The sequence below is a fragment of the Stegodyphus dumicola genome, chromosome 10 (genome assembly GCF_044657685.1).
Source record: "Stegodyphus dumicola isolate Sdum_Otavi_A_Nest chromosome 10, ASM4465768v1".
NCBI lineage: Eukaryota > Metazoa > Arthropoda > Arachnida > Araneae > Eresidae > Stegodyphus > Stegodyphus dumicola.
In genome coordinates, this window is record NC_140777.1 from 97,534,289 (window position 1) to 97,560,540 (window position 26,252).

The 26,252-nt window shown below is 33.5% G+C and overlaps 1 protein-coding gene across 2 annotated transcripts in view; it reads left to right on the forward strand.

Annotated features, from left to right (window-relative positions):
* Rab3-GAP (Rab3 GTPase activating protein) overlaps positions 1 to 26,252 on the forward strand; it is a 244,686-nt gene that overhangs the window by 132,449 nt on the left and 85,985 nt on the right. For both annotated transcript variants that reach the window (XM_085825301.1, XM_085825302.1), the window contains exons 20-21: positions 9,477 to 9,741; positions 25,966 to 26,063. In XM_085825301.1, coding sequence (XP_085681427.1) covers positions 9,477 to 9,741; positions 25,966 to 26,063 — 363 coding nt within the window. The remainder of the gene's footprint in view (positions 1 to 9,476; positions 9,742 to 25,965; positions 26,064 to 26,252) is intronic.

Consider the following 26,252-nt stretch of genomic DNA (forward strand, 5'->3'; position numbering starts at 1 on the left):
CATTAATTATTAATTTTATTTTCATTATATTTTAAAATACTTTGATAAATAAAAGCTTTCCTTACTTGGAATTTTTTTAGCATAATAGTATAAGAAAATTAAAATGTGGTCTTAGTGAAACAATGTAAAATTAAAAACATACAACTGAATGTTAATATATTTTGTATCGGAATTGAATTCCATATAGCTCAGTAACCTAAATCATGCATTATAAAATTCAGTTTGGAATTCCTTTGAAAGAGTGTTGCCCAGCATGAGAAATTCCTGGATTTTAAGATTTCAGGTTTGGCAGCTATCCTGTATTCTTCTCTTGTTTGAAAGCAGTTTTCTTAGTATATGATCCTGCCAGTATACTTATATTTTTAAAATGCAATTAATTAAAATTCATTTAATTTTATTTTGATATTAATTAAATTAATAGAACAAAAGTTTTATTTGTTTTTAATAAATCAATAGTACAGAAATTCGGGTAATCTTATTAACTAAAAATTAAATAAATGTTGATAATAAAATTGAGCCTGTGGATTCCTGCATAGCTGTCTAGTGTTTAGATGTATGCATGTATGCCAATATGTTTAAATCCGAGGTTGGGGCATTCATTGAGTCAATTTTGGTCCTTTGTTTTTATTTGAGTAAGAGATGAAAATCCTTTCTTACCCAGATATGCAGAAGAAATTAAATAGTAATTCTTGAGGTGTAATTGTACAGTTCATTGTGTTCCATTTTGACTGATATTAGGTCCAGAAGTTAATTGTATCTTCTGCTCGGAATTTCATAATCAAGTCCTAGAAAATTCAATGAATTGTTCTCTGTCATTCAATGACAGTTTGTTATTTACAAAATTGCAATGGAAAAGATGGAGAACCCATGAAAATTCACTATATTTACCATTCAGAAAATAAGTTTCAAATTGTGATCTCAGAGTTTCCAGTTGCGAATTTGTGCCATTGCGTAATTCTTTTTCAATAAGGTTGTTATTTGTTACTAAAAAAGATTCTGAGACTGGAATTGTTGAAAACTGTTTTACACAACTAACCCACAAACCAAGTTTCCTCTCAAAACCATTTAATTCCTCATGAGCATTGAGAAAGCTTAAGAATTACTTTGAAGATAGAGATTTAGTTCATTTAATCTTGAGAAAATGCCCAATGGATATTACAATGTACTTAGCCATGTGTCATCAAAGGGATGTGCTATAAAATCTTGTTAATTTTATTTACAAATAATAGGATATTTTTTTCAAATCTATGAGGACCTCAAGGACAGGGACCACAGTTTGAGAAACTCTGACATAAGCAGTTGTTCTGGTTAGGCTTAATACTTATTGTATTCTTTTATTAAATTTTTATTCTGTTCCATTATTTGTTGGAAGACTTATTTGTCATAAAATTTTCTAATTACTTCAGAGGTAATCTTAGTTAGAGTGAAAATTAAATTTGTGATCATATTTTATAAAACTTGATTATTTTTAAAATTATTTAAAATTATACTAAAATTTTGCCTCAAAACAATGAAAGTTCACCAGGGAAATTATGTTGCAAAGTCATTGAGGTTATCCAAATTTTATATTGTTTTCATCGCTAAAAATTTGGATTTTTTGATAATTTAAGTAATTGGTAATTTCAGCAACTAATTTTCACATTTTATCCAAATGAAAATGTTGAGTAATTATGATTTCTATTATATCTATATTGTAATGCATATTTGGTACATTTATTCTTTCCTTAAATATGATTTAAGTGTAAATAAGAATTTTGTAAAAGTACAAGTCTATAATTTAAAAATCTGTTGTGGACACTACATGACTTCCTTGTATGGCATATGAAATTATACACATTTTCTCCTGCATTTCATTTAAACTTATTTCCTTGAATTTCATTAGAGGTGTATTTCTCATTCAATTAATTCAGTTCTCACTTCACGGCAAGGCAGAAATTCATTAAAACTCAAAAAATCTTCATTAGAAATTGTAAAATACAGAAAATCAGAAAACACCAAATGCAGTTAAAAACAGTTAAAAAACACAGTTTTTAGAATTAAAATTAGAGTTTCTTTGCAAACACAAGCAGTTCAGCAAGTGGGCAGGAAGACAGATTTTTCAGTGCACAAAATTGAAAGTTTATTTTGTCTCGCTCGGCAAGACACTGAAGTTTGTGCACAAGCTGACTTAATTCCAGTGCAGGATTTATGTATAAGCTACACAAGCTATAGCTTAGGGTCCCCACTTTTTGTGAGCCCTTACACACACCACACCCCAAAAAATTTAAAATATAGTATAATAGACTTATAAAGGGCCCCATATTTCAAATAGCTTAGGGCCTCATCAAGTCTAAATCCAGCCCTATTTAATTCTCTATTTTACTATGAGTTTCAAATATAAACAAATGGCAACTTTGTTAGGCTTAGTACCACTTAAACAACTTTTAAATTGTTGATAATTGTCCAATTATTGCATGCAGATTAACTAAAGGCATAAAAAGCTTAATCAGAGCATAAGAAAAGCGTAATTCAATCATTTTTAAAGAAAAAATGCACAATTTATCAACATTTAAGAATAAAAAGAACTGAGCTCATTATCGCAGATTGCAACCAAAAAGGGAGGTGCACATCTACATGTTATAGCAGTCCCAAATACAAAATTTCAGCATACTGAGGCTGCTTGTTTTTGAGTTATGCGAGATACATACATATGTACGTATATGACGGGTTGGTGGGAAAGTTCTGTCATATTTTAAATAGGCAAGTGATTTTTCTTGTAAATAAAAAAAAAATCTGCCTAGTGAGTCGTTCGGATTTTTTTTTATTTTTCAGCTGCTGTATAATATATAAGGAGTCTTTTTTTTAGGGTTCGTCATTTACTTGTGATATTTAAAATGAAAAACATGTCAGAAAATAAAGTGCATTTATGACACTGCATTTTGTATGAATTCCAAAAAGGAAGCAACACATCAGTTGCATGTAAAAATTTATGTGCGGTATTTGGAAAAGATATTGTAAATGTTCGTACTTGTCAAAGATGGTTTAGCAGATTTCATTCCGGGGATCTGAGCCTCCAAGAAAGTGAACGATCTGGACGACAATCCAAGATCGATAATGATGTTTTGCGATCCATGTTGGAAAATAATTCACATTTAACAAGTTGAGAAATTGCAGAAGAGTTCATCATACAACTGTTGGAGTTCATATTAAATCTCTTGGGTTTGTGTTAAAGCAAAGTGTTTGGGTTCCACATGAATTAATGGAAAAGAATTTGTCTGATCGTGTAAGAATGTGTTCATCACATCTGATTAGACACAACAAAAGCCGTTTTTGGACAGGAGATGGATTACTGGAGATGAAAAGTGGATTCTTTATGAGAATATTAAGAGAAAAAAATCTTACTGCAAACCAGGAACATAATCAGCAACAGTTCCAAAACCAAGTATCCATCGACAAAAAGTACTGCTTTGTTTGTGGTGGGACAGTAAAGGTCCAGTTTACTATGAGTTGCCGAAACAGGGAAAAACCATTAACACGGATCTGTACTGCAATCAGCTTGATAAATTGAATGCAGCTATCAAAGAAAAAAGGCCAGCATTAGTGTCCAGAAAAGGAATAGTGTTCCACCACGATAATGCTCGACTGCATACTGCAATGGTGACACAACAAAAACTGAATGCATTAGGATGGGAAGTCCTTAGTCACGCACCGTATTCACCTGACATTGCACTATCTGATTATTACCTGTTCAGATCTCTGCAAAATCATCTAACAGGCAAAAAAATTCAAGTTTTTTGAAAGTGTTTCTAAGACAGTTGCTGACTATTTTAACTCCAAGGACGAGAACTTCTACAAAACAGGAATTTACAGGTTATCTGAAAGATGGCAACAGCAGTAACAAATAACGGAGCATATATAATTGATTAATATTAAACACATATTTTTATAAATGAATTCAAATATTTTCTTTAAAATATGACAGAACTTTCCCTCCAACCTGTTACATACAGGAACCATGAAAAATATCTCTTCTGAATCCATTTTAAATCACTTTTACAATATTTCTTGGAAAAACGTCTTTTATTATGTCTGTACGTACAAATACCACACAAAAACATTGTTAAATTGCATTCCAGAGCAGTTAACAAGAAGGTTTTTGTTGAAATATGATACCTGAAATTTTTCGATATTACAATACTTCCTTTACTTCATATAAGGAAATAAAAAATCTGATGTGAACACCACATGACTTCCTTGTATGGCCTAATTCAGCAGGCAGGTAAGAAGGTAGATTTTTTGGTGCACAAGACTGAAAGTTTACTTTTGGTCTCACTCGTCAAAAAACACTGAAGGTGCAGAAAGTAACTTAACCCTTTCAGGACGGGTGTCCCATGTACGCATTCCCTAAAAACGTCTCTTACAGCCGGGCGTCCCATCCATGCATCAGTAAAGATCGCATTCAGAGGACGGGTGATGTGTATACGCATTTTAAGGTGGAACGTTTTTCTGAAGGCCATTAGATGGCATCCTGTGTCCATTACTTTTGAAATGAACACAGTTTTAGGTTCCTGACCTTGAGTTTGATATATTCTGCTTGACTTTGGTATTTTACTCATCAGCTGTTCGAGGGTGGGGGAGCGGAGGGAAAGTGTAAACAGTATCTGATTTATATCCAATTCCTTTTTTATTCTATTTTTTCCTCTACTATGTACGGTCTTTTAGGGTTACTGTGTGGAGTTTTTTTACGTTTTGCATTGCCTTCAGATATATTTCCGTTCCTTCTTTTTGTATTTAGGAAAGCCTCACCTCCAGTCTATTATGGCGGGAAGGTGCTATTTATCAGAGGAAGATTACCCTTGTATGGTTAGAGAACCGTTTACTTATGCAAATGAGAGTACTGATTCATTTTCTAAAGAGTTAAAAAGTTATACTTTTTCTAAGAGTTACAAAGTGATACTTCTCTGTGCTTCGAGATTCACCACTCTCGTTTTCATTTTAAATTTTGTTACTTCTTACTGTAAATAGTCTTTATTGTGTTCTTTTTATTAATTTTAAACTTAATTGATGGATTTTATCAATTGAAAGTTTGGAATAATTTGAATAGCGCTTCTGAAAATTATTTTAGTAGATAAGCAATTTTTTAAGTATATTTTCTTGTAAAATAAAGAAAAAATGTTTTAAGGGCTAATTTTTATAAGAGCTCAAGTAATAATCTAAAATGATACCAAAAATTACGATGGTAGAAGCGAAACTTTTGTTTTTCTGATTTTTGTTATAAAATTAGACTTAGCGCTGCAAAACCTCCATCCTGTACAGTGACTACCTTCGATTCTCTTCCGTCCCGCACGAGCATCTTAAACAAAGGTGCACTGTCGCAAAAAGGTTAATTCACAATTCTTCCAAGTTTCAAATGTAAACAAATGGCTGCTGCATTAGGCATAGGTGCACTTAAACGACTTTTTAATTATTGGTAATTCTACAACTACTGTGTGTAGATTTATCATAAAGCATAGAAACCTTTATCTTAGTATAAGAACACCGCAATTCAATCATTTTTAATGCACAATTTATCAACATATAAGAATAAAAAGAACTGAGTTAACCAAGCTGAATAACAACAGAGTTAGTATATACAGTCAAAAGTCGTTAATCCAGACTCGTTGGGACTTTGCCGATTCCGGATTATCGATTTTTCCGGATTGTAGATCATCAGTTTAAATCTGGTAAGATGGCATGCAGAAATTATAAAATTAAAAATACGAAACCGTAATTTATGAAATAAAGAACAATTATGATCTAAACGATATGAAAATTTACAAAAAAAAAAAAAAAAAAAAAAAAAAAAGCTTAATGTTTATTTGTTTACTTTATTAAACATTTCTTTCAATGTAAGTTGTTTAAGTTGCTTCGTTTTTTATGTGATAATACATTCTCTTTAATTCTATAAACAGACATAATTTCTTGTTCAGTTACAAAGTTCCGCTGTTCAAGTCCTATAATTGCTGTGTAGAGAATACCGACTAATTTGTCAAACGAAATTTTTTCTTTTTCAATAACATCTGTCACTTTCTTCGCTATCGGAAGCGAATTATAATGACGAGGAATTTGATTTAAATCATATCAAAGACGGAGTACATCAAGATGAAATACTACATTTAGTAAGGAATTATAAGCCAAATAAAATAAAAACATCTGCCCTGAAGATAAGAATAGTGCTGACAGATCAACTTCCAATTCATTGCGCGGCGCCGCGGCGTTAAAGATAAACAAAGTTTAGATAAACAAATGTTGAAGTTTAGATAAACAAAGGATATGCCTTTATCCATTTTTTGCAGCAATTCCACTTTTTTTTTAATGGACTTCGAAACATACTTTCGCTTTGTAGATCCTTTACATATTAGTAAATATATAGCAGAAATTCTATTTGACATAATCGAAAGTTCAAGCCTACTTTTATAAAATTGCTCTAACAGTCTGCAAAAAATAATAAGCCGAATCCAATTCGAAGATTAAGGAACAACGCAATCTGCAACATTAACTGAATTAGATAATTTTAGCTTAGCTTATACCATCTGTTATACATTAAACGTGCATATGTAAATGTGTTTTGTGCACATGCACACGCATATTTGCAGCCGTAAACGTCTTACGCGCATGCATCAAAACGACGCATGTGCAGAAAGTTTGTAGCTTTGAGGTCCGGATTATGAGTGTCCAAATTAACGACATTTGACTGTATATATATATATATATATATACACTGAAGTGACAAAAGTCATGGGATAGCAATATGCAAATATACAGATGGCAGTAGTATTGCATAGAAAATGTATAAATGCGAAATGCTTTGGTAGGGCTTTCATTTGTGTTCAAGTTATTCATGGGAAGAGGCTTTGACGTGATTATGGCCGCACGACGAGAATTAACAGACTTTGAACGCGGAATGGTAGTTGGAGTTAGACGCATGGGTCATTCCATTTTGGATATTGTTAGGGAATTTAACGTTCCGAGATCCACAGTATCAACCGAGACCAGCGACGTCTGCGTAGAGTTGTCAATGTTCACAGACAAACAACACTGCGTCAAATAACCGCTGAAATCAATGTGGGACGTATGAGGGATGTGTCCAATAGGACAGTGCGGCGAAATTTGTCTTCCTTGGGCTATGCCAGCAGAAGACTGACTCGAATGCCTTTACTGATAGCATGACATCGCCTGCAGCGACTCTCGTGAGCATATCAGTTGTTCCCTAAACGAATGGAAAACCGTGACTTGGTTAGATGAGTCACGATTTCAGTTGGTAAGAGCTGATGGTAGGGTTCGAGTGTGGCGCAGACCCCACGAAGCCATGGACCCAAGTTGTCAACAAGGCACTGTTCAAGCTGGTGGTGGTTCCATAATGGTCTGGGCTGTTTTTACATGGCATGGACTCGGTCCTCTGGTGCAACTGAACCGATCATTGACTGGAAATGGATACCTTCAGCTACGTGGAGATCACTTACAACCATTCAGGGACTTCACGTGCTAAAACAATGATGGGATTTTTATGGATGAAAATGCGTCATGTCACCGGCCACAATTATTCACGATTGGTTAGAAGAACATTCTGGACAATTCCAGCGAATGATCTGGCCACCTAGATCGCCCGACATGAATTCCATCGAACATTTATAGGACATCATTGAGAGGTCAATTCGCACCCAAAACCCTGCACCGTCAACACTCTCACAATTATGGATGTCTATAGAGGCAGCATGGCTCAATATTCCTGCAGGGGACTTCCAACGACTTGTTGAATCCATGCCATGTCGAGTTGCTGCACTTCGCCGGCCAAAAGGAGGACCGACAAAATATTAGGAGGTATCCCATGACTTTTGTCACTTCAGTGTATGTATTTACTTTTGGTATGGTTGATTGCAACCAAAAAGGGAGGAGCAGAGCTACATGTTATAGCAGTCCCATATATACAAAATTTCAACGTTCTGAGGCTACTCATACAAGATATATATGCATATGTACAAATATCATGAAAAAACATTTTCTGAATCCGTTTTCAAGCCATTTTTTAATCCGTTTTGGGAAAAAGAGACCTTTATTCTGTCCATAAATACAGATGTTGCGCAAAAATATCATTCAGATGGATTCAAAAACACTCAAAATGGATATTTTTTTTTAAATGTGATACCTAAAATTTTTCACGATTATAATAATTACCAACAATTGACCTCCAGCAATGTAACAGCATAACAACAAGCTTTAAGTAAAGCAGCTTAACCAGCTATCATTCCTGGTTGATCATTGGTAAATAAAATCTAATTTGTTTCTAAGCTTTATGGCTAAATGTTAATTATAAAGAATATTCATTTTTTATTATTCTTTTCTCCCATACAGTGGATAATGATATCTGTATGTGCTCAGGTACATGTCCGTTCTCATACTTCGATTTGAAATTATTGCAGCAATCATAGTATATCCTCTGCTCATAGAATGTTTTAAAGTAATAAATCAATGACAAAACACACATACAAAATTTTTAAAAGCAGCATATCTTTGAAAAGCATCATAGCAAAATTTTTAAAAGCAGCATAAAATTTCTGATAAAGCATCTCATGTAACCATGCATTTCTTTTTATATACCTAATTTTTTCTATTTACTATATTTCTCTAAAAATAATGCATATCAATAATATTCAGTGGTACCATTCTTTTATCTGAAAAGTGATTCGACACAAAAGTGAAAAGAACACATTGAGGATTGAAGCTAATACATTTAATTGCTTTCTAACAAGGGCTTGTCTTCATAAGAGCTTATTCTCATTGCATTTGGCATAATTCCAAGAATACATTTAATGCTTATAAATTTAATATGTTATTTTCAATCACTTACGTAATTTAAATCTTAAAAGTTTTTTTTTTTGTCAAAGTGTTTTTAGAGCTCCAAGTAAAGTATCACTTTTAGTTTTATCCATTTTAGCCAAGATCCTAATAGCTTGCTGCCATTGATATAAAAATCTTAAATAGGTACTAAACTTGAAAAGTTTTGGATTATATTTTAATGTAGTTTTTCATTAAAAACTGTTATGGATTTCAAGTAAAGTACAACTTCTGTTTGTCCAGTTTTTGCCAAATTTAATCAGCTAATTGCATTAATGCATACAGCTTAAATGTGCAAAATGGTAACCTTTAGAAGTTTTGTAGGAGGCTTGTTGTAAATGAAAAAAATTGTTACACACAAACAGATAAGCATCATTCTAAAAATAGTCAAAACATGCTGCATGGACCCTCGTTCAGGTTTATTCACTGAAAACAAGTTTTGGGATCATAAACATCACCACCCTTACTTAGGTATATAGGTTGTTGGGAGGTAAAAATAATGAATGCCCTTTTTCACTTTAGAGGAGACATCAAGTCATGCACATTTCTTGGGCTTTGCTTTTTTGAAATTTAGTTGATAAATGTTCCATGTTTTTTTAATTAACAAAAAACAAATCTTTCAGATGTATTCTGGCAGCCTTTGTATTTCTGAGGCAGAAGTCGGTCGCATTTTATCATTAGTTATGCTTCATCAAACGGTTGTGCCCGTGTTGAAGCGACAGGTGCGTTTCACCGATGACAATGCAACCGAAATGTCTTTTTCTGATTTCATGAGCTGTTTTGTTGTTCACGACAGCCATCTGATCAAGTCTGGTGAAGAAATAATGCTACAGAATCTGCCTGTGGATCTCAGTAATGGAATTTCTGGAAAACAGATAGAAGAATTAGGTATTTACTAATGTGCATTTTCTGTTTTTTCTCATGTTTGTGCCAAATGTTGTATTATAACATTGCTGCCAACTCTACCAGTTTTATCAGAAAACTCCAAGTTTCAGATCATATCTTCCGGTATTTCACAAAATCTCCCAGTTTTTAATCTTTAGCCTTTATTAAGGAAAATGTTTTCCAGCATAAAATGAAATTTATTGAATGAATGAAACTTAAATTAGGCAAATTCCATTCCCCCAACTATTATGATTTTCAGAAGAATTAATTAAATTCTACTTCATCGGAATTGTATTTTTTTTTTTTTTTTCTTGTTGCATGTTATTCATCTTTATCATATTAATTTCATTTCATCTGAGTTGTCTTAATCTACTGCAGACATCTGTAGATTTTTAGTCAAGCAAGTTTAATCAAAGTAAAATAACATGCCGAACATTAGAAGCCAAACAACAAAAATCAGCATTATATTTGCAAATTTTCACAGGCATAGTTTTGGTGGTTTTACCAAACCATCATCCTCAGCTGCCAAAGTTCAAATGAACGAGCTAATATATAGTGATAAGATAAGAATGGCTGGACAGGAGTTAAGCTACTGGTACCATCTATTGATGAAACAAGAAAACTAAAGCATTTCCTTAAATGCTGAAGGTAAAGATGGATTGGAATTAGGGTCATTAACTAGAACAGAAAGATTTGTTTGAATGGTAAATACCTCTAGAAAATCTAATTCACCAATAGAAGATGGTTTTTGAATGGCTGCAGAAAATGAAAAGTGGGATTTTCGGACCAACAATGCTGGGCAACAGAGGACTTTTGTGTTTCCTTTTTCCTAAAATATCTCTCATGTTCCTTAACATGAAATTTTAAGCTTCTCTTAGTTTGACAAATGTAAATTAAACCACATTGGCAAGGAATCTTGTAAATGTCCTAGAAATTAATATTTAGAATGGGATCCTTAAATATGGAACTCGGAATTTTTTTTTTTTAATAGGACAATAAACGACCCGGAAGTTAAATTTCTGTTAAACGCATGCAATTTTCCTGCTAACTGATGGAAAGAAAGGAATGACAACAGAATTCCTATAATCTCCTAAGACAAGAGTATGCCTTTTGGTGTGTTGAGATGAGAATTTTTAACTGCTTGGCTAATATGTTGGGTGAAAGGCCCCAGTCAATAGCAACTGCTTTTAAATAACTTAGTTCTTGATCAAGAGCCAAGGAGCAAACTTGAAGTGCATGGAAAACAAAGGAATGAAATAAAGCTGACTTTGTTTAGTGAACAGAAATTTCTGAATCACCTTAACTTTTTAGTAAAGTGTAAACATAAAATATTGACCCCCCCCCCCCCAATTTCATTCAGATCAAATCTAATCAAAATTCTTCCAATCACGTTTCAAGAATTCTCTTAAACTGCAAACTTGCCTTGCTTCAGGCCATCATAAGGGATACATGTCAACAGTTATCCAAAATTGAACTTCAGCTGTATAAGCTTCTGGAACTTGCTAATTCATATCCAAAATTCACTGTCATTAAACAAGTCTTTGTATAGAACTTAGAATGTGGTTAACTGTTTTAAAAACACCCTTGCATTTAAATCCCAAAAACTCCTTTTAGAGATTTCCAACTTAACAACAAAGTAGTTCAAAAAATCTTCCCATTTAAATATGAAGCCAATAGTTAATATTTCTAGTGTTAGTTTAGCTGAAGAACAAGACAGTTAATTTCTCACAAACCTTAAAACCCTCGATTCCAGATTTTGGCTCCTATCAAAAAAACTTTCGAATTCAGTAAAGTTTCAGATATGCAGAAAAAAATGATTAGGCATCTTTTGCACATAATGTGAAATTCAACAATAAGCCTTTGAAACCAAATCAGAATGCGGGAGAAACAGCTAAGATGCGCGAAATTCATTCTAACTCGTACATTATCATTTCAAAGGCCGACTAAGGCAGCCAGATATTCGTCATGGACAAAAATACTTACATTGATAGTGTCACTAAACTCTTAAATGAAGGACCATATAATCTGATCCCTAAAGACCCTTCGCCTTTGATCCTCTCAAAAATAAAAACTGCAATCAAATCTTCAAAAATCCTTTTGACCAACTTAAAATAATTGCTTATGCAATCTGTTGCAAATTGTGCCAGTTTATATGCTTTTCCCCAAATTCATAAAAGTGGAATTCCTTTCTGCCCTATTGTATCAAATTTAGGCACTGCCTCGTACCCATTAGCTAAATATTTAGTTTCCAGATTTTCAACTCTATTAGGTAATAACATTTACACCATAAAAAGTTCAATAGAGTTTATAAAAAAAAGTTAAAAGTATTTCTCCTGGACATTTACTCATGGTTTCTTTTGATGTAAAATCCTTATTCATCAATGTTCCAGCGGAGGTTGTATTAAGATGTTTAGAAACTAGACTTCATAAATTTCATTTCTCCTGCATCGAAATTAACTAATTTCCCTTACCCAACTCTGTTTGAAACAAACGCATTTTGTTTTCCAAAATAAGTATTACAAGCAAACTGAGGGATTAGCCATGCAAAGCCCTCTTAGTCCCATCCTGGCTGATATCTACATGCATTATTATGAATCAAAATTATGTGAAACTTGAAACTTCCTGGTATGGTTCTGCTATGTAGATGATACTTTTACCATGTTTGATGGTAACAAAGATGATTTAAATAAAGTTCGAAAATCATATTTGGCACTGTCATATAATATCTGGACTTATAAAGGCCCCATATCTCAAATAATATAGGGCCTTATCAAGTCTAAATCCAGCCCAGGGTAAAACCATTGAAACTAATCCTGTGAAAATTTGCAAATATAGATGCTGGTCTTTGTTGTTGGACTTGTAAATTGATGTTTAATCATTCAATATTTGTATTTAATTTTATTTGGCTTCAAAATTTGATACATTATTAAGTGTAACCACACATATAACATATGCAGTAATTATTATTTTCATTGTATTTAAAAGTATAAAATATAAAAGCTTTCTTTCACTACTCAAATTTTCGTGATATAAAATGTAAGAAAATTAGAAAATAAAATACCCAATGAACATAAAATTTAGAACATCTAGTTAAATGCTAATGTATTTTACATCAAAATTATGCAATAGCCTGAGCCATGCATTACAATATAGTTCAGTAACCTGAACCATGCATTATAAAGTGAATTGAAGTCGGTTTGGAGCTCCTTTGATATGGTATCACCTTGCAGTGTAAAAAACCTCCCTGTTTTTAAGATTTCATGTTGGCAGCTGTGCTGTAATATTGCAGTCTTGTTCATTATTCTAATCATTGAAAGAAGTTTATTAAAAATAAAACAAAAATATTAAAACAATGGAAAATAAAATAAAAAATAATGTAATGGAAATTCAGAGGAGCAATTCTTTTTATTTACTTGGTAACTGTGGTTTGTAATATATAAAGGGCTAATTACAATTCCAAGTGAGTGGTGAAAGTCATTCAGTGGAAATTTGGAGTCAAAAAATGTTTTTGAAATTTAATTTCTATTTAAATATATTTCAATGCTGAAGAAGGCCTCGAACTTTTTTAACAGTCAACCACTTAAAAAATTTTTCAATTTTTTATCAACCCTTTCTGTTTAATTACCAAAATATGATAGGATGGTGAAAAAGAGCAGATGTGGTTTTTAGGCTGTTTATTTTTGAGTGTTTATTTATAGTGTCTATTATTTTTTTAGATTATATATATATGTAAATCTAATTTTGTAAATTATATGTTAATTTAACATTCATAAAAAATAAAGGAGATAATAATTCTTTGTAATAGAAATACCAAATTATGTAGAAACAAGAAAAAATATTCAGCTGGAATATTAAATTCAACCACAACTTTGTTACATCAAAATAATGATATCATAAACCATCTGTCTCAAAACCTGGAAAGGAATTAAAAACTTCCTTGGAAAGAAATTTGATTTCACTTTAAATCTTTTTTCATTCACATAATTTAAAGTTACAATTTTTTTAAAAATATATTTCAGAGAGACGGAATAGGTAGATAATGCAATGCAGCTGATTTCATTTTGAGTATTTAAATTTTTTATAACTACCATAAAATACAGTAAGTAGTACATAATACTTCCCCCCCCCTTAAACTGGGACAGTTTTAAACAAATACTCACCACAAATTAAGCTTATCTACCTGTAATTGTAAAGGTTAAATAAAGAAGTTGTTAACAAAAAAACAAAAATCAGTAATGAGTTAAACGTATTTTTTCCTAATTCAATTAATCGTGTCTTTGAGTTAAAATACCACGTCAAATAAAGATTATTTAAGGAGTTAATGCAACAAGAATCAGCATAATATTCATAAGTTTGCAGGACTAGTTTCAAATGTTTAAGTATAGAACATTCTTCTTCAATTACAGAAGTTGATAATATTACGTGATAAGAAGAGGAAGAAGGAAGTCAAGCTCCTGGCATCATCTATTGATGAAGAATGAAAACAACTATGAAATAATTTCCTTAAAAGCTTGACTGCCTTTCTCTCATACTCATTGCTTTATCTTATCTTATTATTGGGCTTCTGTTTCACCATTTGTACTTCTGTAGCTGAAGAAGAAGGTTCTATATTTCAAGCTTTGAAACTAGTCTTGCATACTTATGAATATTACACTGATACCTTTGCCTTACTTTCTCAAATAATTGGACATATTTCATTATTAGGAAGTTATTAGTATTTATACTAGTGTGGATTTCCTTTAAAGATTCTATGTTATTTTTAATGGTATCAAAAGTGGTTCGATTCCCAGTGAAGGGGTTTGCTCATTTTTCATCTTGCCTGCTTCGAAAAAAATTCTAATGTCTCTACAAGTGGCGCTCGAACTAAAAAAGGGTGATGATTCTCATTACCCAGGATTCGGCAATTGGGTCCCCTAAAAACCCCAGTCGCCCTTTAAAATGGGAAGTATATAAGGTATTTCTCCCGCCTTCCTAGCATGCTTTCGTGGTGTAGTGATCAACAAACACGCTGAGCCGGTGTTTCAGAGGTCCGTGGTTCAAATCCCGGCAAAGGCGGTTGCTAATTTTTCAATTTCTCTTGCTTCCACAAAATACCTAATGTCTTTACAATTATTCTACTTCTTTCTTCAGGTCATATGATATTGCTTATTGAGAATACTCTTTCAACCGGGGCTGATTTCCTTGCCATACTAAAATTCTCTTCTGTAATTTTAACAAGACTGGGAAATGAAACATTCTTTGCATTGAAATGACTAGAAAGTTGTATCCATTTTTATTCACAACTTGTATTTTCCTAGATTTCATAGTTAGCTGACCAAAAAGCTTTTGCAGTTATTACAACATCAAATAGTTGATCCGTGTTTATTATATTATTTCCAACAGTTTAATTAATTTTGTTAACTTGAAGCTTCAGTCTTAGTCCATGTTATTTCATTGTTATTTATCTAAGCAAAAGATTCTGCTCCACCAAAACTGTTTTCCCATAGCTTAATGTAAGAAAGGCGTCTATCATAAAATCCATGAGAAATTCCTGTTGTTGCTCTTAGACTTGCTGTATGTTTCATACATTTAAAGGATTTTTAATGTCCAGACACACACAGTGAACTACTGAAAATTCTGAAAAGCACAGTTCACATTTCACTTTGTCTGTATGGGGGGGGGGAGACTCACACCAGAGAACAACAGACCTCCTCTAATTTTCAGTCCAGTTTACATGACTACATGCCGAGTTCAAATGCTTCCTCCCATGGCAGGGAGAAAGTGGAATGCACAGTGCTGGCGGCCTGGCATACAGACCTCTATCATACAACCTTTTGCACACTGTCATGGCTGATACTGTTTTTCCTGAGCAGAAATAAGTGTGAATGTAAGCTGAGATAGAGTTATTTCTGTTGCAGTGTGTGCTAAACTGCAAAGAGTCATCTGCAGATGTTGTAACTCTTGGCTTACCTTCGAGACGCTGAACCAGTAATTAGAAATTGGTTCCACAACCGCTTTACCATGGAACAGTCGACATTTAGCCATTTTACAATGTCAGGATTGTTGTTGACCTCTGTCTAATCTTCTTGTAGGTCTGTAATGCAGTTTTGCTGGCAAATGTCGTCTCGAACTCGTTTTTACACTTTTGCTAAATAGAAATTGTTTAATATATCCTCGTTCATTAAATAACTAATTTTAAGCTATATCATATTTATGCAAAGCCATGATAGTGCTAATCTTTTGCATAATGCTACTTGATGCAGTTTGCTTCTAGTCATAACATATCCAAATTTTAACAATTTCAAGCTACTTTTAGCTGATTTATTACGTTTTTTTCAGTTTTTTGCTTGACTCTTTTAACTCGATGTATATTCACTGCTGAATAGACCTCTGATGTAGATGCACGATTCCATCTTGGTTTATGTGTTCCTACATCAGGTTCTGAGGATAAGATTTAGTCAAGGAGACATTCTAATATGTGGTTTGTTTGAAAGACTGGCTGTTTGACAAGAGCTGATGGAATCATTTTTCACCACATAATAGAAGAATGTTTTCATACCCATTGGTTGTATTTATTTAGTAGCTGGAAGTACTTGGCATTGCCAGGGTTTTACACAGAGTGAAGAGGCTTCATTAAGGAAGTGCCTTTTTTTGAAATTCTGTTTTTGAAGTATTCACAGAAAGCTGTTATGGAATGCATTTAAATTCTACACTATTTTAAAGAGATAACTAACATAGTACTGTCTATCAGTTTTAGTAAGAAATTTTACTTGCTTTTTTATCAGTTATGTCTTTTGTCAGAAAATTACCTTTGCTTGATCTTTTTTTCAGAAAACCACTTTGGCCAATTTCTTCACCATTTCAAAATATTCATAAACAACTGATAGAGAGGCTATGTAAATTCTGCTTTACAAGTTCTACATTCTTCTTAAGAGCAAGTGAATGTGGCAGCATTTAAGAGTCTTAGTAAGAACTGTTAGTGGGAACGCAACAGCATTGACTAAACCTAAGATGGTTGACTGGATTTCAGAATTCAAATTATGCAAAAACATTAATATTTATTTTTTGTAAAAAGATTATGAATAACTTGCTTAGCATGTATGACTTCCACTGATAGTGAGAACAGAAAAACGGCAACATGAACCTAAAAAATGGGTAATGTGTAAGGTGAGTGTCATGAGTGTAGCGTTTAACTATAAATTCCGTCACTGTGTACCCCATTGGGTGGTTTTCCAGATTCTCATGTAAACATGACATTCCAATGTTTTCTTATCCAAAATTTCATCAATGTGACAGTAAAACTGTAGATTTATATGAATTATGCACACATAAACAAAAAGCAAGCATTCTTCATTATTTATATGTATGTATGTATATATTTATGTGCGTGTGTGTGTGTGAATGTAAGATAAAAAATATGTAAATCAGCTTTATAATTCAATTTAACAATAGGCTTTTAATTCCCCATTTTTAATTTTAGTATTTCTTCTCTGTATTCTAAAAATTGCAATAACTTTCCTGGACTGCATCATTTCTAGATCAATCTATGAGACATGGCTTGCATTACACTGATGACATAGCTAATTGGGAACTTAAGATTTTGAGAACTGAAACTTTTCTGACATAAACCAAAACACTTCCTCTTGGCAATCTTTCATATTATTAATCTTTCATATTACGTACTTTGCTTCTACCTTTGCTGCTGCTTAGATGTTGTTTCGCTGTGCTCTGTTTCAGTTGCAACAGTATCAATGTAAATTTTCTTGAAATAGGCCTAATTAGAGTTCCAAGTGAATTCTGGCCACAAATATCATTTTAAATAAACATGTAATTTAATCTGTCTTGACTGCCAAGTTTCTTAGATATTATGAACTCAACATATTAGCATACTACACAATTAAAATTCTTCTTCTTCCATATGTCATCTAGTCTATGTCTCAAAAAGTTATGGCTGGTAAACTTAAAAATGTTAAATCTAAAGCATGTAAGAATGTTGATGTTAATGTAGAAAATTGTTCTGAATTAACTGTTAGCATTTCTGAATCTAATGTTAATGATAATGTGGATATTATTAATGCTAAGCTCAAGCGGCCATCTAAAAAGAATAAGAGGTCAGCTACTGAAATTACTGATTCTGATGGCTTTGTTTTGCTGAAAAATCCAGCCAGGCCAGCATATTGGTTAAGTGCAATGTGGAAATCCCAGTTAGCAATAAATTCAGTGGCTTGAATGCAAATGATAATAGTAATGACAATATGGATCAGGGTGAGCCTGAGATTACTGAAATTGAGCCTCCCAAAAGTTAAACTTACTATAGCAAAACAAGCAGAAAAATTTTTTGATTTTGTTAAGGAATTAAAAAATGACTTAAAACAGAATTTGCAGCCAAAATTAAGGGCAAATTCTTGAAAGTTTTCCCGAAAACTGAAAGTGACCATAGGGTAATTAGAAGGTACATGGAAGATAAACAAATTGATCACTATTTGATAATCAGTAAAGTAGATAAACCCATTAAAGTTGTTTTCAGGGGCCTTACCTTAGATTGTCCCAAGGACGAAATATATGAAGAGCTAGTTGCTCTTGATTATAAGGTACTCAAAATTGCACGAATGCATAACTTAAAAACAAAGGTTCCGATGCCGCTATTTCAAGTACAGTTGGAGCACATACCAGGGGTGGAAGAAATTCATAATATAACTTATTTTATGTGTTTTTATGTTTCTGTTACTCCTTATAATTCTGTCAGAAGTGTTGTGCAGTGTCATAACTGTCAACACTTCCACCATTCATCAGATAACTGAACTAAAGCCTCAATCTGTCAAGTGTGTGGGGTCACACAAAACTGAAAATTGTAAAGCCAAATGCATAAATAATATCATGTGCTGTAACTGTAAACAACCACGGCACACGGCCAATTATTGTGGTTGTCCAAAGTTTCCCACTGCTAGGAATGTCAAAATAGCACAAAATAATGAAATAAGTAAACTTAATGTGTCAAATGAAGGACATAATGTTAATAGAAGTAATATAATACCTGGCATTAGCTATATTAATGCAATTAGTGGGAAGTCTGCTACTGTAAACAATAAATTGTTGGATTATAGTGTTAAAAATGCAACTTTAGTAGTAGTAGTAGTAGCAGGGGAAAACCTACTGAGGTAGGTCAGAATGTTTTTACTGATAAGTTCAAATTTATTAAGGAACTTGTGGACATTTTTAAAGGTTTTTCATTTGCCAATATTATTAGAAAAATTACAGATAAGATGCCTGAGCTTCAAGCTACAGAGCACACTATTGATAAGATGCTTATTTTGTTTGAAATATTCTAAAATATTTTTGGTTCTAAATGTGATGCTTGATGTATAGTATTGTAAACAATTGTATCAACATCATTATATGGAACGCAAACGGTTTATCTTGTAAGATTGATGAGTTGCGAGATTTTATAAATGAGCATAGCCCAGATCTGTTCTTCCTACAGGAACACAGACTTAGCCCTTCAAACCCAATTTATGTTGCAATTTACTGTGTGTACAGATCCAACAGAGATATAACTGCTGACAGGAGAGGAGGTGGCACAGCTCTCCTTCTTAACCCTTTGATGCGTGCTATATTATTTTTAAAATTTTTTTAACTAAAAACACTAAAAATCGAATATTATGATCCTAGAGACAAATAATATATGAATTAAAAATATCTACTCCCGCCCATTAATCTGTGGGTGGTGGTTTCGCTGTGAAACCAGCGCGCGTCTAGGACTTTGAAACTTACTGAGTTAGTAGGAAAAAACAACTTACCTTCTTCCGTACGCATTTCCAACGAATGACGAAATTTGCGAATAAAAAAAAAAAACTGAATTTAAATTTGCATCAAATATTATTTTACAAAGTATATCATCAGAAAAAAAAATATAATTTATGTAATTTTTCTGCAGCAGTGAAAACATAAGAACGTACATAATAAGGAAATTGGGATAAATAGATTTAAAAAAAAAACTCAATAGAATATTAAAAAGTTCAGTAATTTTTTTAATGTCAAAGAACTAAGTTATTTTTTATGGAACTGTTTCAAAGCATGTTTTATCTTTTTGGTACATGCATAAGACAACACTGCACGTTTCGCACATGTATCTTGTCCTATGAGGTTTCTCCCTTGTGCTACAAAATCTACACCGCCGGGATTTGCATTTTACTGGCATATGTCCTGCGTTCTTTAGTCGTTTTTCATCTGGCACATAAAATTTATGTTGATAGGCAGGCTTGATCTTTTTAGCTTTGGTACGGATCCTTCGTTTCCCATTCGTATCATATTACTGATTGTATTCATTCTGAAAGACTTGAGTATTTTCAAACTGCGGTAACTTTCTGGAAGCATTCGGTATAAAATGAAGGCGTTTATTATGGTGACATCAATAAAATGAAAGAAGATTCGATGCCACTATCACAGTACTAGCATAGAGAGCAAGCATGTTGAAAGCAAAGAAAAATCTCTGGAACGAAAAATATTTTATGGGGGCAGGTGCATGTATTGTTTGGTAATACAATAACTCTGTGATTTCAAAACCCCTTATCTAAATCCAGGTGAAAATAAACACTGCTATTTCAAAGCAGCAAACATTACTATAAAGAGCAGTGGTTTCAGGGCGCGACCACCGAGCCTCTAGGGGAATGTGCGCATTGTGATGCTAAAGCAAAGTTTAAAGTTTAAAGAAATTAAACATTTAGCAGTAGTAGCAATAAAAGCTCCCTGAGATATGTTGTGCAGACATTGAAGACAATAAAAGATTTTGAACTTAACCAATTTATTAACAATATAATAAAGAATAAAAACACAGAAAATAAATTTCAACAATATCAGAGTCTTAGGAAAAATATAATATAACCATCATTCATCAAATAATGTTTTTACCTGGTCTCCAAAAACACTGGCATTCTATACAAACAGAATGTCCTAAACAGTAATTAAGTGGCCTCAAAATGAAGTTGGCTACACTTTCAGTAAGTCCATAATCAATGGTTAAGAACACACCTGAAAAATTTAAATGAAGTTCTTGAAAGCACTTAAAACTCCGTTTGCACGAGGAATCGCCGCTCACGTGTTTTAAATGCCGCCTTTATTGAAGAACATGGATGCCGCCCACGGCAGTTACTCACATGGTAGCCTCTGGAACCAAGGAACTTCATTCTGGATCTTATGGATATGAACCAAGGAACTCATTCCGGAACAATCATCCCGCGGACAGGCACCAAGGAACTTTATTCAGGAACAGCCATCCCACGAACCGGAACCAAGGCACTTTATTCACCGGACTGCATGCATCCTTCTGAAGGGGCTGGAAACCGCTCACTCAAGTGCCAGGAAAGCAGGAACTAGAAGGGGTTGAGCCAGAGCGACGCGAGATACTTATAGCAGAAGTAGGCATGACGTCATCTCACGGCAACTAATCAGCTATCAGCACGAATCGGCTTTTCAGATGACGTAACATCACGTTTCGTTTTTGCATCTCAATTAGGTTGAAATAGTCCGTTCTCAATGCAAACAGTGGCAGCAAGAAAAAGAAGTAGAAGTAACTACTATATTACATTAAAATAAGAACTAAACTAAATAAACATTTCAAGGAGGAGAGATGATGCAGTTAAAGGTTTACAATAAGCTATATTTTCCAACACATTGTAACACAATGCTCTAGTGGGGCAGTGGTCGTGCCCTGAAACCACAAAGGAAATACCATAAATATACACAGGTTGTTTATATATGCAGTTTAATTATTGCTGTATTTTAATTGTTTATGATAGAAATAGTGATGTGCGATAAAAAAAATTTAAATTTTAAGTTATTAATATAAATAAAAGGAAGTTATTTTGTCTCACTGAAAATGAATTTTAAAAGGCATCCGATTTAAAAAATGTATAGTTCTGCAGTAATTTTGCATTATTTAGAGGTAAAAGATAAGTAATCAATCAGTTTTCACTCAAACAGTTTGGAAACAAGAACGGAAAAAATTTCGAAAATTGGTGCTTTCAGGGCGCGACCACCGCCCGTCAAAGGGTTAAACACTGCATTCCTCACTGTCAAATAACAATTCCACAGCTTTCAGCCATTGAAGCCACAGCTATTTCTATCACAACAAACAACATACATGTTTGTCTCCACTTACATACCACTATCAAAACTCCGTACAGCTGTTGAGGCTGATCTCAACACATTACTCACACTTGACACACACATAATTGTAGGTGGAAACCTGAATGCTAGACACTGTGTGTGAAACTGCTATAATTCAAACACAATTGGCAATGTTATATTCAATTTGGCCCACAGGGCCCCTTTCCAGATAGCAGTTTCACCTACCCCAACACTACTAGATCCACCGGTATCTTAGACTTCTTCCTCCTCGGAAACAACAGTGTTTCGCTGGATGTTTCTGTGTTGAACGAATTATCTTCCGACCACAATCCAGTCAGTTTGGTACTGGATATCAGTAGTTATACTATACCAGTCGAAAGAGCCTTTAAAACTGATTGGCAATATTATTCCAAAGCTCTAAACAACATCCAGTACACTATCTCAACGATATACTCAGGCAAGGACATTGATAGTTTAATCAAGGTGTTTACCTGTTCAGTGTAAAATGCTTACAAAAATGCTCAGAGAGAAGTGAAACTGTCTAAATTTATCAGATCCAAGGAACTTAACCAGCTCATCAAAAAACACAATGCTGCCAGGAGGCAATTTCAGAGAACCAGATCTAGACAGGACAAAATCATCTTCAATAGGCTGTGTGACACTGTCAAGCCTCTCACTAATTATTATTCACAACTCCGCTGGGCTAACTACCTAGAGTCCCTCTCTGCAGATATGGATAAAGGCACTCTATATGGATAGCGTTCAAAAGGTACAAAAAATGCTACAACAATATTCTGTCCCTTAAAGGCCCTCAATGGATCCATTACACAGAAACTGAGAAAGCAGAACTTTTAGCACAGCATCTGAAATCTCAGTTTTGCACAAACAACATTTATGATCCCAACAATAGAGCAATTAATTATTGATTTTCACAACAACTATACGACAAGCCCACGCGCAGACAACACGATTTTAGTCATGTCGTCGGAGGTCTGCTCGTATGTAAAGAAGCTGAAAAATAACAAGAGCCCTGGATACGATGCTATTAGCAACAGGATGATCAAAAGATTCCCAGTCGGATCTTACTGTACTTCACAAAGATGATCAACCTATTACTCAGATGGCAGCACTTCCCAGAAAGTTGGAAGTTGGCTCAAATTACGGCGATTCTGAAACCCAAGAAGCCGGCAATTTCACCAGAATCCTACCATCCGAAAAGTCTATCGTCCTCACTGAGCAAAATTATGTAGGCGGTACTACTCAACAGGATCAAACAACATCTGGAACAAAATAGTATAATCATACCTCACCAATTTCGGTTCCATAGCAGACATTTGATGGTCAACCAACTGTATCGGGTTGTGGAACTCATCAGTGAAAGGCTGCAGAATAAGAAAGTTACTGGAGGTCTGTTCCTGGATATAGCAAAGGCCTTTGATCATGCATGGGCGGACACATTCATTTACAAACTACACAACCTGGGCTCCCCATACCGCATCACAAACATAGTTAAATAGTTAAATCCTACCTAACTGGTAGACACTTTGTCGTGCACGTCTCAAATACACTATCAACACACAGGGAAATTCTTGCTGGTGTCCCCCAGGGAAGTCTGCTTGGACACACTTTATTCAGTATTTAAGTGAATGATATTCCCACCACACAGAACACAACACTTGCAATATATGCAGATGACACTGCGATCCTCTCACAAAGTGCATTCATTAGCCCAGCAGTACAATGATTACAAGACTGCATAAATATACTTCAGACATGGCTGACAAAATGGAAGATCAAAGTTAAAGTAGATAAGACTCAATCCTTTTTACCAAGAAGAACAAATTCAATAAGAACCTGCAACTTTATGGAGAAGATATCCTATGGGCCAAGCAAGTCCTTTATCTTGGGCTGATCTTCAGTAAAACTCTCTCATAGTACCCACACGTAACATCTATCCTTAAAACGTTTCGAGTTAGTAAAGCTACGCTTCACCCCCCCCCCTAATTTCTCGAAAGTGTACCTTCAATAAATAACAAGTTGCTTATTTATAAAACTGCATTGCGTCTCATACTGTGTTATCTCTGCATGCTTTGGGCATATTCATGCAAATCATATAGGAAAAAGTTACCAGCAGGCACAAAATTGTGCCCTAAGACAGATCGCCAAGTTGCCCTGGTATGTTCGAAATCAAAAGCTTCATGATGAATTAGGCATTGAAGAACTGAAATATTTTGAATTTTTATGCTAACCTTGCAAGTACCAACAACCCTGTTATAAGGGTCTACGATTATGATGTAAATAACCCAAATAATTGTAAAAGGCCTATGGCCATACTTAGTACTCATAATTTTTAATTTGACTTACTTTACCTGTACTGTACTTTATAACTTATGCTATGATTTAAGTGCTCCAGTTGACTCACACTATCTGTATTGTATGTATCTCTAGACTCAGGTTAAAGCCAACTCTTTTCCCCTTTCTCAGCTCTCCCAGATGGCATTTTTAGGTCTTTATTGGAACTTGGCATATGCTTTATTTCTGCTAGAATATCTTATTATCCCATTACTCAAAAGTATGATCATAATTTATAAAAAAAATTATTATATCTTATGTTATTTACTCATGACAGTATTTGAAACAACCTACATGTTCGACAAGGGGTAGGGTCCTTGACCCAGGCACTCTGATGTTACACCACTTCTAAGTGCGACCAATATGTCATCTATGTGCTTCACTATCAGTATTTTTGCATTTCTTCGTCATGGTGTTCCTACATCAGTACTTCTAAATTTGTTTCATCACTCATATACACCATATGTATATATATATATATATATATATATATTTAAAGAGAGAAAAAGTTGATTTTAATGAATCCAACTAGTGTTATTTCATGGCTCCGGCTAGTACCATACTTTTGAGTTAATGAAATGAGGCTTATCTGTGTTTCATCCTAACTTCAAACTTTAGGTCTGCAGCATATTTGAAGGAATTTTACTTTTTCTGTCTTTAAAATTTCCTTAGTTTAAATCATAAGTTATGCTAAATCAAAATGGTTAATGTAGAATTCATTGCAACATATTAGCCTGATATAAGAGCTCATGTTGCACTAAGGTAGTGCACCAAGTTTGAATTTGCTTGAAGCTCACTTAACTATGGTAGGGTGCACTTTCTGTAAAGATAATGTAACTCAAGTACTTTCTCTATAGTTTTGTTTGCCTTTTCCAATAACTTTTTTTAATACTTTGAACAGTGGCAGCACTTTTCTTTTAAATTGCTAAGTTTGTTTATTTAATTCGAAAGACAAATTTATTGCCTTTTCATGAGTGCGCTTCATTACCAAGTTTTTTTATTAAATTTGAATCACAAGTATCTTACACTTTGCAGAGTAGCAATACAAAGCTCTTAAATCGCTGATTTTTTAATCAAAAGTTTGTTTAATTAGCCTAAAATATACGATATAAAGAGTGCAGACCCTGTGGGTTGGTTTTTGAGAAAACTATGTACACAGTGACCTTCCTCTTGCTTGAAAATCAAGTGTGCTATATTTCATCAAGATTGGAGTTAGATTGGATTTCATTAAGATATTGCCCAAGACATTGCACTTTGTACCACTGAGGAAGCTTCCGACCTAAGTTTATTATTAATAGAAAATAACCCACCCAGTGGAAATTATTTATTGAGAAATTTTTACAGAGAGTTTTTACAATTAATATTTTACAGAGTTTTTATAATGAATATTTTACAGAATTTTTACAATGAATATTTTACAATCGTGTGTACATGACAGTGAATCTTATTTACAGTCTTCTTTGCATTTGTATGCTACATTTAGCCAATTTTGGTATACACAATAGATATGCATATTATGAAATTTAATAGTTGAAGAGTTCAGTAAAATTTCAATAATTCAAAATTCAAAGTCTTCCAGTAAATGAATCTTTGTTAACTAAAGAAAAATGACTGTTTTTGAGAAGGAAAGTGAGTTTGAAGGAAAACTGTGAATGACATTTTTGTTATAATTGACTAATTATGAGGTTAAGACAAATATATATATATGAAATCACACCATTCTTTTAATAAGTTATGAGAAAAGATAAGTGCTAACTTTTATTATTATAGGTGGCTTTCTTTTCCATTCTTCTATACATGTTGGAGAATGTTTTAGTACTCTTCAAGTAGCTCTAAAAGAAAGTGGAATTTTGCCTGAGAAGCTTCTGGTGAGTAAAGAACTTCTACCTTTATTATTAAATAATGAAGAATCTGTATGTATACACGTAAGTTCCTGTCACTGTGGAAAAACTGTGGCACCTAAAGTTACACAGTTTTAAATAAACATAGTCCTTCCACCCAAACATGTTCACCTCAGAACCAGAATTTTGAATCTATTTTTTATTCATTTCATATTT